Raw genomic sequence first — 19950 nt, forward strand, 5'->3', positions numbered from 1 at the left:
TGTAAAGGGAGCAGTTGAAAAAAAAAATTACAAATGAAACTACACATTTTGAAACAACACAAACGCCACTGAAACTAAATTAGCTTGAAACTAAATAAAAAATAATTACAATAGGTTTTTTATTCCACAAAAAATTGTTCTGTAACAAAAATAAATAAATAAAATACGCGTAGTATAATTAGTTTTGACGTGAACTGGAAGAAATGGTTCGCTGAAAAGTAAAAAGGAAACGCATAAAAAGGGAATGTCAAGTGCCATCAAAGGCCACAGAAACAGTAATTTTATCTATGTATTACATCAACATGCCATATTTGCTAATAAAAATATGAAATTAAAAGAAGAAAAAAAGGAGGAAAAAGTCGAAAAGTGTCTATTTTTTAAAGCATATTTTACTGTCAGGCAGCGTTGAGGTTAGCAGTGGGGTCCTTTTAGCTGCTACTGTTAGCTCTGCAGTAGCCAGGCAGCTATTGGTCGGTGCGAATCGGAGCATCCTTCTAGAAAAACACCGCTCGAAGTGAAAGATACCGGACCGCAGTTAACGCCACACAGCTAACGTTAAACACGACCAGGGAGATCTCTTTGAAGACAAAGAGTCTAAAGGTATGGCGTTCATGAGGTCACTGTTATTTTAGGGTTTTTTTTATAAACCGTCTTTATCATCTGGACTCGAGACGACTGCACGAAACGAGTTGTCTCGGCGTCCTGAGGTGCTCTTTGTTTTTCGCAGTTAACGCCAAACGTCCCGAAACGACGATTTTTCCTTTGAAGCTGTGATGGATGTTTCATATGGATTAAACAGTTAGTTTTGACTGACATCCAGTTAACTCGTGGGTTTAGTAGTACATCGTTACCGAACACGCTATCTGCTAACAATGGGACGCGGAGATTAGGAAAAGCGCACTGTGCTTATTAAACTGATTTGGCACTGCTAGCTAACGGCGAGCTCGCATCAGTGAAAGTTTATTTTGGCAACAAAGCCGAAGCAGTGAGTTTACAGGCTTACGGTATGATGCGGATTTTTGTGTTGTTAGCACCCGTCAGTGAGGTTAGCCTGTGTCTCCACGGGAGCTAACGTGAAAGATTTTAACTTTGAATTGAAGGCCCGACATTTTAATCTCTAATAACTTCCTCTGTTAAACTGAATGTGGCATCCTTGCGTGGATCTAAGCCCACTTAAACATGTTGCTGGTATTAGCCAACAACTTAGCGATCAATATTAGGTTGTATCTCAAGGTATCGATTTAATTAGTGCTCAAGCTCAAATAAAAGCTCAAATAATTACATCAGTAAGTATCACTTTCACTGACCCGGAGTTGTGGGCTTAAGTCAGGGTTTGGTGCCCTAATGTGTAGTTTAGACGTTAAGCTGGCGGAGCAGTCATCACAGTTCAAAACGTATAGCTGTTACGTAAAGTGAATATTATCCCAGCTGAGCTCGGCATGAAATCCATTTACATATAGGGATGCACCTGACTGATACAATACAAATAACAATGCAGACGATGCCAGCTTATTTAATATACAGCTGACAAATAAAAGATAAATAGAAGCCACCACCGTGGGTTCATTTTATTGATAAAGATCTGTTTTACTGAACCTCTTTGGTTTCCCCTCTGTGTATTGTCAGCTGCAATAACTGAAAATCTGAGACATCACATAGTATTGTAAATGTAGCCACTGGAGAGCGTGAGTTTGACACCTGGTTTATGATTATTTTATTTTTTTTTAAACCAGGTGCACGCTTGGCAGCCGGGTTTGAAGACATAAGTATATGATCGTATTGGTGTTCACCGCCATTTCTGTACAAGAGTGCAGAGATTCCCTGAGTATGGGTACTGCAACAGTTTGAAAAGATGAGACTTTCTTGAGGGGAAAATAAAAACAAAACTACCTAAATACCCCTAAAATAGGCATAATTTGTCAAACTTGTAATTACTGGAGTTTTTGAACATTGCAATAGATTAGATTTGCTTGTGTTTGTTTTATTCAGGTCTAATTTTTTATTTATTTATTTTTTTAACTACGTTTCCTTTCTAAAGATGCCTTCAGCAACAGCTGGCAACAGTGCTGTCCAGTCTGCCATTCCAGACCTGGGAAATGGAAGTCATTCTGAGGCCATGAAGCAGATTATTGGTGTGATTGACAAGAAGGTCCGCAATATGGAAAAAAAAAAGGTATCTAAGTCATCAAGTTATTTTAAAATGAAAATATGCTGGCACATAACTAAGGTTTTGCTTAACCTCAGATAAGTTGCGAAGACTTTGTGTTGTAGTGAATGTTGGAAAATGTATACTTTTGTCACGAAATATGTCATAATTATCACATTTACTGATTTGGGAGAATACAGGTGATGGGATCTATTTTGAATATCAGAGGAAAAGGCTGGAGTAGGTACTGTAGGTACCATTGAATCCAGCCAACAGACAGCAACAGCTGTAGTTATGAACCCCAGTTTTCCTCCGTCTTGGTCATTTGTTCTTTATTTTGTCTGAGAAATGTGGATAATATCAAACCGCCTTATCATATTGGTAAGAATCTAGTGATGAAATGTTTAAAAATAAGTTTTCTCGGTTGTATTTAAATTCAGCATCAATTTCACATTTCTTGTTTTTCAATATTCTTCTTACAGTCCAAACTGGATGACTACCAGGCACGGAAGAATAAGGGCGAGAGACTAAATCAGGATCAGCTGGTAAGACAGGAAAATGGCCTCTCATTTGGACACAGCTTTGTTTTGTTGCAGTGTTCAAAACAAATTCTATCACTTTAATCCTTTAACCCTAACCCCAGAGCCATTATGAAATGCTCTATAAGTTTAACTTAAAGTAAAAATTTACAAAACCAGTTACCAAACTTCTGAAGTGTTTCTGTTGTTGATTAGTGAATTTAGACATGCAGTTTATGTCCCAGAGACCACTGAAAGTCAGAGTTAGGTTTTACCCTTTCTCCAAGCTTATTTGGAAACAGGGTTGTAAATGTAAGAATCTTATATAAACAATAAGTGTTTTGGGGGTTTTTTTGTATTAATGTATTATCATTGTTATGAACATATTGCATCTTCATTTGTTACTGCCTCCTGTTCTGTTAGAAAAATCTGTTTTTTAAATAATTTCCAGTTAAACACATCTCAAATTTCTCTCCATGTCATGCCTGAAGGAGGCTTTGTCGAAGTATCAAGAGATCATCAACAACCTAGAGTTTGCTCGAGAATTGCAGAAGAGCTTTCTGGCATTGGGCCAGGAGGTGAGTCCTAAGTTGTAGGTGTGCTTTTAATTTGCTGATAAAAACCTTATCGTCAATTATGCTGTTTGGACCCCCTTTAAAAATAAGTATATCTCAAAGACTCTTCCCCCAGATATAATTTGCCTAATTTATCCACATGATATGACCATTTAGTGACTTTTAGTGGCGTTCTTGAAAACTGTGTCTGGAAATCTTTGTTTATTGCCAAAAGTATTCATTCACCCATCCAAATCATTGAATTTAGTTGTTCCAATCACTTCCATGGCTACAGGTGTATAAAATCTAGCACCTATGCATGCAGACTGCTTCTACAAACACTTGTGAAAGAATGGGTTGCTCTCAGGAGCTCAGTGAATTCCACCGTGGTACTGTGATAGGACGCCACCTGTGCAGTCAATCCAGTTGTGAAATTTCCTCACTACTAAATATTTCACACTCAACTGTTAGTGGTAGTATAACAAAATGGAAGAAATTGGGAACGAAGTGGTAGGCCACATAAAGTCACAGAACGGGTTGAGGCACAGAGTGCGCAGAGGTCACCAACTTTCTGCAGTCAAGCACTACAGAGCTCCAAAGTTCATGTGGCCTTCACATTAGCTCAAGAACAGTGTGGAGAGCTTCATGGAATGGGTTTCCATGTCCGAGAAGCTGCATCCAAGCCTTACATCACCAAGCACAATACAAAGCATAGGATGTAGTGGTGTAAAGCACACTGCCTCTGGACTCTAGAACAGTGGAGACATGTGTTCTCTGGAGTGAAAAATCACACTACTAAATCTGGCAGTCAGATGGACGAGTCTGGATTTGGTGGTTGCCAGGAAAACTGTACTTGTCTGACTGCATTGTGCCAAGTGTAAAGTTTGGTGGAGGGGAGATTATGGTGTGGGGTTGTTTTTCAGGAGTTGTGCTCAGCTCCTTAGTTCCAGTGAAAGAAACACTTAATGCTTCAGCATACTAAGAAATTTTGGACAATTTCATGCTCCCAACTTTGTGGGAACAAAGCAAGATCCATAAAGACATGGATGAGCGACTTTGCTGTGGAAGAACTTGACTGGCCTGCACAGAGTCTTTACCTCAGCCCAACAGAACACCTTTGGGATGAATTAGAGTGGAGGCTGTGAGCCAGGCCTCTTTGTCCAACATCAGTGTCTGACCTCACAAATGCTCTTCTGGAAGAATGGTCAAAAAATTCCCATAAACACACTCCTAAACCTTGTGGAAAGTCTGCCCTGAAGAGTTGAAGCAGTTATAGCTGCACAGGGTGGGCTGACACCATATTAAATCCTATGGATTAAGAATGGGATGTCATTCAAGTTCATATGCGTGTGAAGGCAGATGAGCAAATAATTTTGTCCATATAGTGTAGTTTCCATATTGAGATCTGGCCTTAAAACAGTCACAGTTTGGAACACCTGATGTAATCGATAAAATACGCCTGAAATCAGAGAATAGCTCAAAAAAAACTTAAAATGACAAAAGCTATGAACAGAAACGATTAATTGGTTGGACTCTGCTCATATTTTTTTTCTCTCAAGTTCAGTGACGTACAGAATGAACTTAATGGGTGTGTGACACCTTGTGAAACTAAAATTGTGAAATCTTTCCCGAATGTGTCCAGATTCAGAAGGCAGTGAAGAAGTCTGCAAGACGGGAACAGCTGCAGCGAGAGGAGACTGAACAAAGACGCCTGAAGAGCGTTTTGGAGCTTCAGTACTTACTGGACCAGCTGGGAGAGGACAGTGTCAGGCAGGACCTTAAACGGCCTGATGCCTCTGGTTCTCCTTTGCTCACTGATGCTGAACTCACATCCCTTGATGAGTTTTACAAATTGGTGGGACCTGAGAGGAACTATAATGTAAGGTATGCAGTTGTCAGTTTTCCACTGGCACAAAAGTTACATTTTAGTTATCACTGCTTAAATATGTTGCTCAGTAAGGATATTGAAAAACTGGGACCAACAACATACTACTACTACACTATATATTTACCTGCATTCGTTGTGTGATTTGCAGGTTGACTGACCAATATGAAGAAGCCTCACTACACTTGTGGGAACTGCTTGAGGGCCGAGACAAGGCTGTGGCAGGGACCACATGTAAGTATTTTCATGTCTTTACATCATCCACCACACACAACGCCTAAATATTTAATTACACAGTATGCAGATGTTTAAATCAAACCATTGTGGTTTGGCATAATGGATAACAATCTGAACATCTTGGGTGTTTAAAATCTTTCTTGAATTTCTATCTTTATTCCAGACAAGTCACTGAAGGACACTCTGGACAAAGTGTTGCAAAGTGGTTACTTCGACAGAGCGCAAACTCATCAAAATGGGACATGCGAGGAGGAAGAGGAACAAGAGGAGCAGACTGTGGTGGCTGAGTCTAAAGCTGGAGAGCAGCCATCGGAACATGGTAACTAACAATTAGTAAATGGTGTGACAGGTATGTGTTTGTCCCATAAAGAAAGCTTTCCTCATGTATGCTTTTTAAAAATTTTTCAGAAGGATTGGCTAGTGAAAAAACTACAGAGCCAGTTAAAGTGGAAACTATAGAGGTGAGATTTGTATATGTGCTCCACAAGAAACCACAGACCAGCTCTTTCCTTGAATTGTTGTATTACATTTTAGTCTGCTGTCTTCTCTTGCAGTTTGTAAACAGACAGTTCATTCCAGAAAGTACATACAGCAGCACAGACAAAGACCAAGTTGAAGAGTGGACTGTGGAGGCTCAGGTATGCTCCACTACTGTATCACTGCAGCACTCAGTACCTTAAAAACCTATTTTCCATCTTCCTGTATTTGAGTCTAATATGCCTATCATGTGTCTGTATTGAATAGATGGTGAATTCCCTCCAGCACCAGCCCTCTGCCCAGCTGGCTCCAGAACAAATTATTACTGTGATCCAAGTCACTCCCCCTCCTGCCACCGACCCTGTGGTCAGAAAGCAGGCAGTGCAGGACCTCATGGCTCAGATGCAAGGGACATACAACTTCATGCAGGTTAGGTGGTTCAGCATACTGTATACTGTAGTGTCCTATGGCTCAGGGATGGACACTGATGTACTTAATTAATTCTGGTTCTGGTCATGTAATGGTAGTTGAGTGACTACCACCTACTCAGTTGCTGGTCAGGTAGTGTAATCAAAGTGAGACCAGTAAAAAAAAATCACTTTGAGGTGTAACTTTATGCATTGCACTGTTATACTCTCAAACAAGACACCTACTCATGCTACTCAGAGAACCGGCGTTATATACATAACCTTAAGATTTGTCTGTTTGTGTAGCAGTAAAAACATTTAGATCTAGTGAGCAATGTGATCTTGGTTAGTACTTTACTTGCCTGTTTGCTAAATTTTCAGTAGATATCACACGTAAGTTGTGCCTGAATGTCTGAATGTCTACCTGCGTGGCATGTGCAACATGTATAAATGCATTATTTATCTGGTTATTCATTTCTAGACAGAAGAGGAAAGTTTATCAACAGTTGATGCACACAGATTCTCACGTCTGAAATAAGCAATACTGATTATTTTCCTTCAGCCACGGTCACCACCTGTTTGTAGTCCTGAGCAGGTGCAAAGGGAAACACATCCTGACACGAAAGATTAATTATTTAACCGATAGGTGGACACATTAGGGTGAACTTAGTAAAAGGGTGGGTAAAGATAAACCACACGACTGCATGTTTTTTTGTTTTTTTTTTTAACCTTTATTTTACCAGGTAAAAATATTTGAGAACTAGTTCTCATTTACAAACATGACCTGCCTGTTTTAGCAATCTGTGACAAAATATATGAAATCCTCCTATGGGTCTTAAGAAAAAGTAAAAGAACATACTTGTAGTGCATCAAAAAGCTACTCAAGTTGTAATTTCTAACATAAGAAAGCAAACTTAAAAAACATTTAAAAAAAAAGGCTGTAGATGGAAAAAACTAAAACCTATTCAGTGGGATTAGATACACAATTCAAAAGAAGTACAGTTAAAACGAGATCAGGATAAGCCCCTGAAGCACGTACTTTAGAAAGAAGCTCACATAGGAATTGGAACTCAGATCCTTTAACTCAGTGGTGGTGTCCCAACTTATTTGGGACTTAAGGTATCACGTTTGTCTCCATTAGTGTAGGTATTTGCCTACACAGAGCAAAGGATATGCAAGCTATGCAGACATGCTTACTTGTAGCCCCCCCCCCCCCCCCCCCCCCCCCCAAAAAAAAACAACAACAAAAAACAAAAAAAATCAACAGCACATAGCTAGAGGTGGATGATGCTGTCCGTAGCTTGAATGGTGATTGAAGAGAGAAAAAGGAGCGACAGGACAGTTCATGTAAAAGTAGACGCACGAAAAACGTCAAAGATCAGTAAAGCAGCATGAAAAGCAGACTGGCTGCAGCAGCCATGTCTCACTGAGTTCCCCTTAACTGTTTGTAGGTCATAACGTCAATGCAGAACCAACAGCATGAGCAAGACTAGCTGACACAGTTGTTTGTGACACCGCCCCCTGGTGACAGAAAGCAGCTACAACATGTAGACGGTTGTCTTCAAAGCTTTGCATAGGCTCTGTGTAGGACCAATACAAAACCATTTTTGAGCCATTACTTGCTTACCGGACTGACTCTAAATCTCATCCAGTTAGGTTTACTCTTGTTTTGTTCCTGTAGGACTCCATGTTGGAGTTTGATGGTCAGGCTCTGGATCCAGCCATTGTGTCTGCGCAGCCAATGAAGCCTGTGCAGACTGTTGACCTGCAACAGATGGGCGGTCCTCTACGTGAGTGACAGTTAAATTACTCGCAGGTTATACTAAACAGGGATCCACTGATTTATCAGTGAACATCTGTCTTGGATACATTTGCCTTTTTTTTTTTTGGCTTCCTTTGCCCCAAAAAAAGGATATTTACCAATGGCAGTGGCAAGTATTTCTGTTGTTTCATCAGTTTTGTGGTCCTTATGTCTGTTATCCAGTTTAAATTTGTATGATTGTGCAGCTTTTGTACTCATTCAGAGATCATGTGATAAAAGGCTAAAAGATTTTAAAACAGTTGTTTATTTTTAATAGGAGTTTATTGTTTATAATTTAGTGCACATCTCATTAACAGTTAGTGCACATCTAATATTGAGTGGTCTCGTCACTGCTTTCTGACACAACTCCTAAAATACACCATTTGTCTGCATTTTTTGAGGAATTTCTCTCTTTTTAAATTTCTTCCGACAGTCCACTCAGACTCCAGACTTCCGCAGACAGCTGCAGTGTCTGGACCACAGGAATCTTCACAAGTAAGTAGAGAGGAGCCACTGCAGGATGTGGGTGCTGAGACTGCTCTTCTGCTTAAGTGGTGCAGTTTAGAGTATTGTATTATGAAGAGAGTATTTCAAAACTCCTTCTGCATACATCGATTAAATGTGATGCTCTCCGACACATCTTTATCTGCTGTGTATAACAGGGAGTTATTTGATTCATTTGAATATTGTAATACCAGAAAAAGGAGCTTTTAGGCGAAAAATCATAGATCTCATCTCTCCCACTGACTTCTCCGCATTCCTTGTTTCCTTGCCTTCCAAATTCCCTCCTTTTTATACCTACCCAGGCCTCATTGTCTCTGTCATCTGAACCGTCTCCTGCCCCATGTTCTCTGTCCTCTGCCTTCCCTCCTGTCTCCAAACCCACCCTCACTGGAGGCATCAATGTCAACGCAGCACCTTTCCAGTCAGTGCAAGCGGTACGCTTTCTGTTGGGTCCATTTAAAACAGTGTCACAGTGAACATGTTTGGACTTGATGCGTTCTGTTGGAAACTGTCAGCTTTCATACCTGTACAAGCAATGGGTTAGCAATTAAGATTGGTTGATATGTTTTATTAGTAGCAGCAAAAACTGGTCATTTATTGGTGCAACCAGCAACAATTAAACATTTCCCAAACTGCAGAGCACTTGTCTCCCCATGCCATTGTCAGAAACTGTGATTATTTTTTTTCGTACAATATAGGTATGAACAGAAATGGAGAAAACATTTTGTTTCTCCTTTCAGGTATTTAACATGAATGCACCTGTACCTCCCACTACCGATGTTCAAGCAGACCCCTTGAAGCAGCCCAGCCAGTTCCCTGGTGGCTATGGACAGGGCTTTAGCAGCCAGCCAGAGAATACTGTAGACCAGCCTGACATCCCACAGGAAAGGTTACAGTCAGGTGTGCATCTTGTTTTGTATAGAAACCCTGAAGCATGTATTTAATTTTGTATGAGCAAAATGGTAAATGATGTATTGGGATATTAAGAGGTTCCCAAGCTTCACCTTGTTGCAATGCAGAATATCTCTTTTATGATGAGTCGGTGAACAGGCCATATAGTAGAAGTCATTCAGCTTTCTCTGCTTTCAGGAAGTAATTTTGCATTTTAAAACCAAACTGTACAAGTAAACATCCAACAGTGCATCACAGACATTTTGAGGTCTTTTGTGCCTCGTCTCTCCAGTTGTTGGTGCATTCCAGGCCCAGGACCAGATTATGCCTTCAGCAGCAGGACATGAAGAGCCCTCTGCGGCTGCAGGGTTTGGACAGTCTGGGCAGTCCTTCTACAACAGCAGGGCTGTACCAAGGGGCGGACCCAGGAACACCCGTGGCGTGATGAACGGGTATCGAGGCTCCTCAAATGGATTTAGAGGTACAAGTATCAAACGGTTTTTCACAGACTTGCAATAATCACTGTACAATTCATTTTGAAACACAACTGTTGACCTGTCAGTTTTAATGTCTTTTTGTCATCAGGGGGATATGAAGGCTATCGTCCACCTTTCTCAAACGCTCCCAGCAGTGCTTATGGTCAAACTCAGTTCAACACATCTCGGGACTATTCCAGTAGTACCTACCAGCGGGTAAGAGTTTATGCATTAATAGAATTCTTTGCATTGACTGTACATTGGTCTTTAATAAACAAGCATAATTACAAATACACTTTTAATGATACAGCATTTATAGACTTATTATTTCTTTAAGGAGGGATATCAGCAAGGCTACAAACGCGGAGCAGCCCAAGGACCTCGCGGTTTGTCCCGAGGTAATGTGCAAGCAATGCGATCTTAAAGGATCGCGAGGACCGTCGAATTGCGCCACGTTGAACATTCAGGATTCTTTGAATGTGTTTGCCCCAGCTCACTTTTATAACAATGTTTTGTTTCTCATCGGTAATCTTATTTTTTTAACTCCTGGCCTACTTATCAGTCAGCCTGCTTCGGTCTGCCTAGATCTTCTTGATGTTTTATCACAAAATGCTGAATTTAACTACATGTAGGATTATCAGCAAGTATGTGTGATGAAAAACAACAAATAGATATTCCTGTAAACTTGAAAGATTTCATTAATTTATTTTTTGTACAAAATAAATGCAAAAAATACCCCCCCCCCCCCCCGTCAATTTGATTCCATGAGTGCTGTTAGCCACCTTCTTATAATTTTCGGTCATTTAATTTTTTTACTTTTTTTTTTTTTAACTCCAGTGTCACCTCTTGCATCATCACCACTTTGTACACTGTTATTGAGACTGTTTCAATAAAGTTGTGCCCTATTACCTTCTGTTACTGACAGTTTTGTTCTGTACGGTCAGCAGGTTATCTTGATACAATCCTGTGTAGAATTTAGCTTAATTCAGAGCAGCCTTCAGTTCCAGTAGAAGCTGCAGAAACTGGTGCAGCCTTTGTGTTGCACTGCATCTGTTCATTTCAGAAATGGTTTTACTGAAGATAAATGTCCAGAGGAAACATCACCAAAGAAATCAGTTTGACAACCTGAACCATTTTATTTTCTTAAACTGAGGTGTGCAAGATTGTCAAATGACTCCAGCAGCAAGAAATCGAACACCAGTTTTACAGTTTGTGCAAATTATACTGCATGGCACACAGAAAACAACTGACAAAGCAAGTAAGAGAAAACATCAAAATTTTGTGTAATGGAAAACCACAATAAGGCAGCGATCTCATTGGCTGGAAATTAAGCCTTCAGTGAGAAGTGGCAGTAAGTCGCAAACATCTGTGTTACATGGTCATAGTCTGCCAGGCGGGTTGAAGAAACAACTTTACATTGAACAAAAGCACACTGGATAATGCAGCGTTTAACACCAAACCGGCCAGACATGCTGATGTTCTCTTTCATGTAATAGTAGCTAGCTCAGGCTGAATAGAAAGTTTTGTGAAGCTGGTAACGTCTGATAGTTTAATAAAACTTAACAAATCCAGCAGTTTTAACAAAGTACTAAATTGGTTAGGTTCCGGGACACCAATGTACAAGTGTAAACCCTAAATAAACTAAATATCAAAACTGTCAGAATCACGATCGACTCATGAATAAATGTAACAAATACACATTTGTTTATGAACCATGAGCCTGTTTAAAAATACTGTTTTTAAAAAAAACCAAAAGCACTATCTTAGAGGTTGTACTGTTGCTTAAAACTGAATGCAAACTTTTATAAATTATTTTCAGACACTGTCATACCACGAGTAAGATTCTGCAGGATCTGAGGTTTGTGAGGACGTAGCTTGTTTGCAGGATTTCACTCCTATCTTATTTTTTTAATCTTGCACTTTTAACAAAGTATGTGCACAAGAGCACTTTTTTGTTGTTGTACAGTACAGAAAACAGTAAATCTGACTGTACACATTTAAAAAAAAAAACAAAAAACTGTTTTATAGTAGGAAAAAAGTAGATTGGTGGTTTGGCAGGAAGCAAAATGACCATTAAGAAAGTAGCAAAGTATTTGAAAAATGATGTCTTTACAAAAAGACTGAGCGACCTTGCTTCACGATGTTGATGAAGGTTAAAACACTGAATGTCACAGTGACATCTGGAGATCTGACAGGACCTTGTAGATTGTGGGTTATTACATGACACAGCAACTGGCCGTATCAATAATTCCTTAATTTCCTTTTTCCAAGTGAAGTATGTCTAAGGGATGGCATGAAAATGCTGTATGCTGATTAAAATTGCTAGAGTAGGTTTTTTTTTTTGAAGGTTTTAATTAAATAGAACATCTTTAAAATGTTTCTTGCAGTCAACTAAAGTATTAAAGTTCAGGGAAACAGTTTCTACCACGATTCATGCATGTCTTTTCTTTTGGAGATGTTTTGGAGTATCCTGATAGTTCAGTCTCAAATGCTATAATTAAAACAAGTTTTTATCTTCCTAAACAGCTGCTCTGTATACATCCAGAAGGCTCTTGGAAAGGGATGTTGATTGAGCAGCGAGCCATTTTGAACAGCAAACAGGTTTAACAGCGCATAAAAAATGTTTTTTTTAATTCTATTACACCCTAATTCTATTACACCCTTGGGAATTTCTAATGTAAACAAACAACTGGGAAAATGTAGCTATGAACATATCAGGATCCAAATCCATGGTTGGTCATTTCACTGTTGTAATTTCATTATGTAATGAAGGGATAACTGTCACCAACACTGGAATCTGGGATGACGGGTTCCTTTTGAGTGGTTTTCCTTCTTCTTTAGTGTACTTCAAACCCCTAATGCTGGTCAGGTCAGTTAAAGAGGACCTCATACTCTGTGGGACTGCTCCTCTGCACACAGGAGTGCTGTAAAAGTCTGGTGGTGAAGTTTTCTCCACATTGTTATGGCAGGTTATTCTGGACTTCTTGATGACCTGGTGGTATATTGTCATGTGTTTGGGGGAGACCATGCTGGGCCTGATCTTGATTTTGCTGTCCGTGGTGCTCCTGATGTGTATCCTGAGGCGTATTCTGAGGAGCTTGAGGTGCAGGGTCATGTTCTTGTGGTTGGGCCTCGTGCAACTGATTGTCAGCCGCAGGCATCTCTAGAACAGCGTTTCCTTCGACTGTAACAAAGAGAACAGTTTTACATTCTCAGAGGTTAGCCCTTCAAAATCAAACAACTACCAAAACAAAAACAAGAGAAAAGCAAAATCAACACTCACCAAGGACCTCTGGTGGAGTGTCTCCTTTCTGGGACTTGAGCCGTTCCATATGCTCAACAGCCTGTAAGGTTTTAGTAAATTAGAAAATGATAGTGTTCACTGGATTGCTTAAAATACAATATAAGCACAGGTGAATGAATTGGTAAAATGTGAAGGTTAGGATGTGGGCAACTTGATACATTGTGTAAATCTACTGTAGCAAAGTTAACAGTGTATCACTCCTTACCTGCTGCAGCTCCATTTTCTGTGCATTAAGCTGCTCCTGTTGTCTCTCCAGCTCGTCTCTCTGTTTCTGGAGGTCAAAAGCCTTCTGGTTGAGATCCTGTTCTTGCTGAGCAAGATGTTCCTCAAACTCCCTCATCTCCTCATCAGTATAAGCCTGGTTCTGCTCCAGGGTCTGAAGAACACAAAGTGAATAGCAACCCATTAATCACAGTCTTGCTTCTTTTAACCTAATGTTTCTGAATGAAATAACTCTTAAAAGCTGTCAACATGATGAAGTGTCCTATAATGTGTCTCACCTCCCAGCTATCGGGCTCCAAGAACTCTTTTTTCTTTGTAGCAACAAGGAACTCATCTAAAGAGACCAGCCTGTCTTTGTTTGAATCCACCTATGACACAGATAAGAGCAGAAACACTTTTGGCACCGGTTGTGTGTTATATACTTTATTATTCACTGAAAGGATTAAGACAGATAAAACAGAGGACCCACCATAAGGTTTAAGTGCTTTTTCTATTTTGTTTCTGCAGTCACGTAAATAGCTCGCAAAGACTGTGACTGCAAAAAGGTGATTACTATATATATATTTTTATGCTTCAAGCATTTTAGCAAACTGATGAGCTGGAATAAAAACACTTTAGCTGATGACAGCAACCACACATAACACTATTAGTATTAAAGATACTAAATATTATCCTATACCCTGTTTTATGATGCAAGACTTCCACCACATCTCACGTATGGACTCATTTGCTGGAGCTAATCAGGGATCGGCTTTTTTGCCCGCATAGTTTTATCAAAACAGGCTGCTGAGTGCAGTGAGTTGTACCTCATTCATAACATGCTCTCTCATACGTAGCCTCTCTTCCTCCATCTCCACCATGTCATCCTCTTCGTTGGTGGGGTCATAAATTTTTTCCAGCTGAAATCACAGAGGCCAACAGTCAGTACAAAGACCTTCTCTGAAACACGGTTTCAGAAGCCACAGCTTTACCTCTTTGGTGAACAATGCCTCCAACTCCTGTTCATCAAAGAAGCCATCTCCATTGGTATCTGTATTATAGAAAAAGAAAAAAAAAAGGACCAATGTTCACACCATGTTCTGGTACTGTAAATCTGACAAAACAAGTTATGTTTAACTGAATGAATGAGTCATCATCTTATTTTAAAAGGTGCTGGTTAGTAAAGGTCTTACCGTGCAGGTTGAAAAATGTCTTAGGATCAAAATCTTCAGGATCTAAGCCATCTGCTTCCTCCCAGACCTCCTTCAGCTGATTCTGGCTACCCTGCAACATGGAAGCAAAAAAAAAAAAAAATCACATTTGAATTACAATATTTCTTGATCTCATATTGTCTGTGCACCTCAGTCACTTACTGGGTGGTTGACTTTAGGGTGGTCGGCATGCTTCTTCTTCATCTCCTCGTAGTGCTCCTCTTCTTTCCTCCTTTGCTCGTCATCCAGTGTTTTCAGGTGTTCTCGTCTGTCGTGTTCTTTCATCATTTCATACCTCTTGAACTCCTCGTGCCTCTCTTTGTCATAGTTCTCCAGATCTTTAGTGGCCTGAAGACAATAAGAAAACGTTTTTTTCCCCAACAATAATAACCACACAAGGCTATACACATCCCAGCAAAAAAAATAAAATTTTAATCAATATAAATAAAGCAGCTGCGTTAGCTCCCGTTTTCTCTTTCTCGCCACTGTAGCACTCCACTGTGCAAATTCACAACACTTTCAAAATTTTTGTTATACTTTTTGATAAAGTATGGAGCAGCGTGGAACACTGCGATTTACCGATCTGATCAGTCGATCCAGATCTTCCACTTCAAACGTATGCGGGTTCATGTGGTTCAAGTATTCAAACTGTTTCAGCAGAGCCTGGTGGTCCACTGCTATGTCTGTTCAGGGAGTAATTATTGTCACATAGTAAAACATTAATATATAACAGAGAACTTTCCTTTATTTACCTCTGACAAATAACTGAGTTAGAGCATCATACTTTAAACAGTATTCAAAATGAAATTATGTTTGTTTTGTACAATTTACCATTTCCTCCTTCAAGGTCCTGCTTGGCCTTAATCAGGGTCCGGAGTCGGTTTACCTCCTGCCTTTTCAACTCATCTAGCTTTGTTCTGACATGATGGCTGACAAAGTCCAGCTCTTTGGCCAGTTTACCTTGCTGCAATATTAACAAAATGCAAATGTTGGTGTTACACTACATTATACTTGGCAGGAAGCAGCACATGTAAATTAAAATGAGTACAACTGTGATAAGACCAAATAAAATGAAAAGCAGGATACCTTGATGTCTTCCATGTCTGTATTGTGGAGCTTTTCTCTGAAATGCTGATCCTTCTCCAGAAAATCAATGACTTCTCTGAGGTAGCGGTCATAGTGGAGTCCAGTGTCCTAAAAATACAGCAAATAAAACGCAGCTTAAAAACTCCAAGCACATGTTAGGTTGTGTAATCAAATCTTATTATCACCACTTCCGGTGTACTTAAAACTATACAGGCCCAGTGAAACGTTTGAACACACCTTCTCATTCAGTGGTTTTTAGAAATTGTCTGCATTGCAGATTAATACTAAAGTCATCCAACCTATGAAGAAATACATATGGAAGTATTTAGCAAACAAAAAAGTGTTAATCAACCCAGAATATGTTTTATATTTTAGATGCTTCAAAGTAGGCACCTCTTGCTTAGATGACAGCTTTGCACATCTTGGCATTTTCTCAGTCAGCTTTATGAGGTAGTCACCTGGAATGGCTTTCAGGTAACAGCTGCGGCTTGTCAAGAGTTCATTTCTTGAATTTCTTGCCCTCTTAATGTGTTTGAGATCATCAGTTGTGTTGTGAAGAGGCAGAGTTGGTATACAGTGAAAAGCCCTATTTGAGTAATGTTCTAATCCATATCATGGGAAGAGCTACTCAACTAAGTAAAGAAAAACCACAGTCCATCATTACTTTAAGAAACGAAGGTCAGTAAAACTGAAAAATTTCAAGAACTTTGAAAGTATCCTCAAGTGCAGCCGCAAAGACAATCAAATGTTATGTCAAAGACCAAGAGTTACCTCTATTGCACAGTTCATCAGAGTTACCAGCCTCAGAAACCACAAGTTAACAGCACCCCAGATAAGAGCACACCTAAATGATTCACAGAGTTCAAGTAGAACACACATCTCAACACCAAATGCTCAGAGAAGACTGCGTGAATCTGGACTTTGTGATCGAATTGCTGCAAAGAAGCCACTACTAAGGAAGAACAACAAGAGAAAGAGAATGACGTGGGCCAAAGAACACAAGGAATGTACATTAGATCAGCACCTATGGGAACTCCTTCAAGACTGTTGGAAAACAGTTTCAGGTGATTACCTCATGAAGCTGATTGAGAGAATGCCAAGGGTGCAAAGCTGTAATCAAAGCAGGAGGTGCCTTCTTTGAAGAGTCTAAAACATATTTTGTTTAACACTTTTAAGATTACTACTTTGTAGTCTGGATGACTTCAGTATTAATTTACAATGTAGAAAATAAATAAATTAATTAAAACATTGAATGAGGTGTGTCCAAACTTTTGACTGGTACTAAATATATCCAGTATCAGATATATCCAACGTAAAGTGTCTCAGCAAGAAGCTGGGCCACCACATGACAACTACAACCTGTGTTACTGCCTTATGTAAAGACCACAGCCTTAAATCCAATAAAAACTGAGCATTTCTGTGCATTATTCAAATTTTAACACATGCTGCAATACCCAGCTGATATGCTGAGTATTGCAGTAACATATATTGCGATTTATCCCCTTCTTTAAACAGCAAATTATGTCCTCAAAATTAAACTGTGTCAGTATCTGTTTTATCCAATAAGATAAAATTATCTCACTTCAGTTATGTCAAGCATACCAACACTGTCACTAAAACCTGCCATAAATGTTATTATAAGGAGTCAGTCTGATATCAGTCTGTGACTGAATGGGGTCAAGTTGGCAATTACATGCAATCTGTTTCTGATAATACAGCAATTATCTGTGATAAATCAGCTGAAAAATCAAATACCTGTTTCCGTCTACATAGACAGAAACTCACATTTAACTATACATTTGCACTCTGCAACCTTTCTGTTCTATAGGAATATAACCAGAATACAACCAGTTGGGAATCAGTCAAGTCCAATCCAGTTGTGCTCACTGACAAATACTCATTCTGACTGATGGCAACATGCTGGCAATCTGTCTACATTTACAAATTAGACAGCAATTGTTTGCAAACCTTCGACAATCACTGTGAGTGACTGCCGTCAGTCCAAGTCAGACTGTGACTGCAGAAAGGTTGCCTCCACTCAGGCGACCTGTGCAATCGCCAAAAGCGGTCATAAGTATGCATCACCCTCACGCTCTGAGCAAACATTTAGCCACAAGTTGCAATCGTTCACAGAATGTGCAAAAATTCAATACAATCACCAGGCAGCCACCGATTTTTTTTTTTTTTTTTTTGTAGGAGGTCACTGTTCTATTTTTACTCGTGTGACTGAGCCATTAGCTTGCTCTGAATTAGGAAGTAGCTTTGTCAAGCTTAGTCTGTCCAGTGTTGGATGGCTTTGTGGTTGAGCTGATTTAAGTTTGTTAAGCTAATGTTATCATAGGATGGTGGTGCATGAGATGAGCCCTCTAGTTCATAGTATTCAATATTTGGTGTCCCTATATCTATACAACATTTCCACGCAAAATATCATGATATTATGGTCTACTGATTTTCTCCTCCACCCCTAACCTGTATTTGTGCACTAATATCTGTAACAACTATTGTATTGAGGATGAAATAGGTTTGTAGGATCACAAGTTTTGAATGCAGCATCTTAAATGTAGAACAATCATATATCAGGTCGTTTTTCCATTTAACTTAGTAAAGGTGTTGTTGTTACTACTGTGTTACAACAACTAAAGTAAGACATTAAAAAACCCTCCATATCTTAAAGGCATAACGAGCAAAGTTTAGGGATTTGTGCCTGACTTAAATAGTGATACAACCAACCGATCATCAAAGCCAAATACAAATTCTGATGTGTTGACATAAACACAATTAACTCCCAGCACCACAAGTGAAAGAGGGCTGTAACGTAAGAGGACACGGATTATCGTTTATGATGAATTTTCAGCTTTTGTGCACTATATATCTATATATATGATCTCTTACCACACTGGCCGGAGGCTCTTCAGTTTTTTTCTCTGGTTCTTGGACTTTCGTCTTGTCGATGCTGATGGGTACAGCTTCCAAACACAGCAGCTGGACCAGCAGCAGCAGCCAGCCGGTGAGAAAGGCCCGGCTCCACCACATCTACAAATGAGAGCAATCACAGCAGTGTTGGCAGAGGAGGCATGTGTTTGATGTTACAGTACCTGAAGATAAACAGCCTCATGTTTGTAATGCGTGTAAGCCTCATCATGTACCCAGCTTCCTCATTTCGATCTTCCTCAAGCAGTCCCTCTAGCCTCCACACACTGCACATTATTGGCTAATAATAACCAGAGGAAGCTGCTGGTGTTAGCCTTTAGCACCGTCACTGACAGATTTAGCTCATAAGTGCCAAGCATGAAGAAATCAGATACTCATGTAACGTTAGACCGCTGGCCTCAGCAGCAAAGCTTACTCAGCATTTCCCTAACAGTCATTGTGGATTTTAAAGCTTCACTAAAGAGCCCCAGAGATGTGTCGCTGGTATACTCACTTTAGTATGAACACAGGACCTCATCTACTCTTTAACCCGTCGCTTCCTCTCAGGTGGAGAGGTATCGGCAGCAACCACCAGCTCGGTAGTCAGCGTGGTACGTCGTTTGGCGGTTAACCTGATTGGTTAGTTAAGCCGTCTGTCAAATGCACTAGCAAGTTGCGTTGCACTGAATCGTACGTGGCGAGAAGACAGGGGAGCAGGTGGGCGGGTCTTATGGAAAGAAAATAAGTCGGAAAATACACGCTGGGGTGGGTGGATGACACTCGTGATGTTTTTTTTAAAAAAAAAAATTTAAATATAGTTGTGTTGTTTTGTTTTTTCAAAAATATTACAGTTTCAAATTTCGTTTGCTAATTATATGCCTCATTCATTTCTGATAATTAGAAACAGGAAAGTGTTTACGTTGGAAAAATAAATAAATAAATACTCAATTAACCATTATTATAGTTGAGTATTTTTCATTTCATTTTATTTTATTTCAAATTTTTTGCTTTCAACTCAACTGCGTTTATCATAGTTGTCAGAGTTGCTTTGCTTGCTTCAGATGAGTTTTTATTAGTTCTAGATTTAGTTTTTGTTTATTTATTATAATATGGGAGCATTAATCATGGGCAATAGGTTCTACAATAGAGTATATAAACACACTTTGTAAAGCCACTTGACTCATAGTCATGCAGACATTCCAGTCTTAATAAAGATGCAAAACTCTTTAGCAACCCTTCAGTTCTTTTTATTCTGCTGGGAAAATGGGAAATAGGTCCAGCGATTTATTGAAAGATGCAAAAATAGATGGAAATACAGTCTATAAGGAAAAATTCTAACACA

The 19950-nt window shown here is 39.5% G+C and overlaps 2 protein-coding genes across 3 annotated transcripts; one reads left to right on the forward strand and one right to left on the reverse strand.

Moving 5' to 3' along the window:
* The first annotated feature begins 450 nt into the window (after nt 1-450).
* caprin1a (cell cycle associated protein 1a) lies at nt 451-10804 on the forward strand. 2 transcript variants are annotated; one of them, XM_030719580.1, is made up of 17 exons: nt 451-600; nt 2039-2173; nt 2629-2691; nt 3156-3242; nt 4861-5102; nt 5255-5337; nt 5504-5659; nt 5749-5801; nt 5895-5978; nt 6085-6246; nt 7906-8014; nt 8459-8520; nt 8832-8963; nt 9270-9429; nt 9713-9901; nt 10006-10112; nt 10234-10804. In XM_030719580.1, the coding sequence occupies exons 2-17, from the start codon at nt 2039-2041 to the stop codon at nt 10318-10320; spliced, it is 1911 nt and encodes a 636-aa protein (XP_030575440.1). In that variant the 5' UTR covers nt 451-600; the 3' UTR covers nt 10321-10804. The 2 variants fall into 2 exon arrangements, with proteins under 2 accessions (XP_030575440.1, XP_030575447.1); XM_030719587.1 differs by lacking the exon at nt 8832-8963.
* On the reverse strand, nt 10781-19258 carry nucb2a (nucleobindin 2a). The gene is made up of 13 exons (XM_030719597.1): nt 19123-19258; nt 18591-18731; nt 15699-15806; nt 15444-15576; nt 15192-15295; nt 14775-14960; nt 14595-14685; nt 14394-14452; nt 14229-14321; nt 13701-13790; nt 13406-13576; nt 13180-13240; nt 10781-13080 (listed from the first exon to the last, which is right to left on the reverse strand). Exons 1-13 carry the CDS (start codon nt 19144-19146, stop codon nt 12857-12859), a joined length of 1485 nt encoding a protein of 494 aa, XP_030575457.1. The 5' UTR covers nt 19147-19258; the 3' UTR covers nt 10781-12856.
* Nucleotides 19259-19950: the final 692 nt, after the last annotated feature.

This window comes from Archocentrus centrarchus, chromosome 3, assembly GCF_007364275.1.
Source record: "Archocentrus centrarchus isolate MPI-CPG fArcCen1 chromosome 3, fArcCen1, whole genome shotgun sequence".
Taxonomy (NCBI): domain Eukaryota; kingdom Metazoa; phylum Chordata; class Actinopteri; order Cichliformes; family Cichlidae; genus Archocentrus; species Archocentrus centrarchus.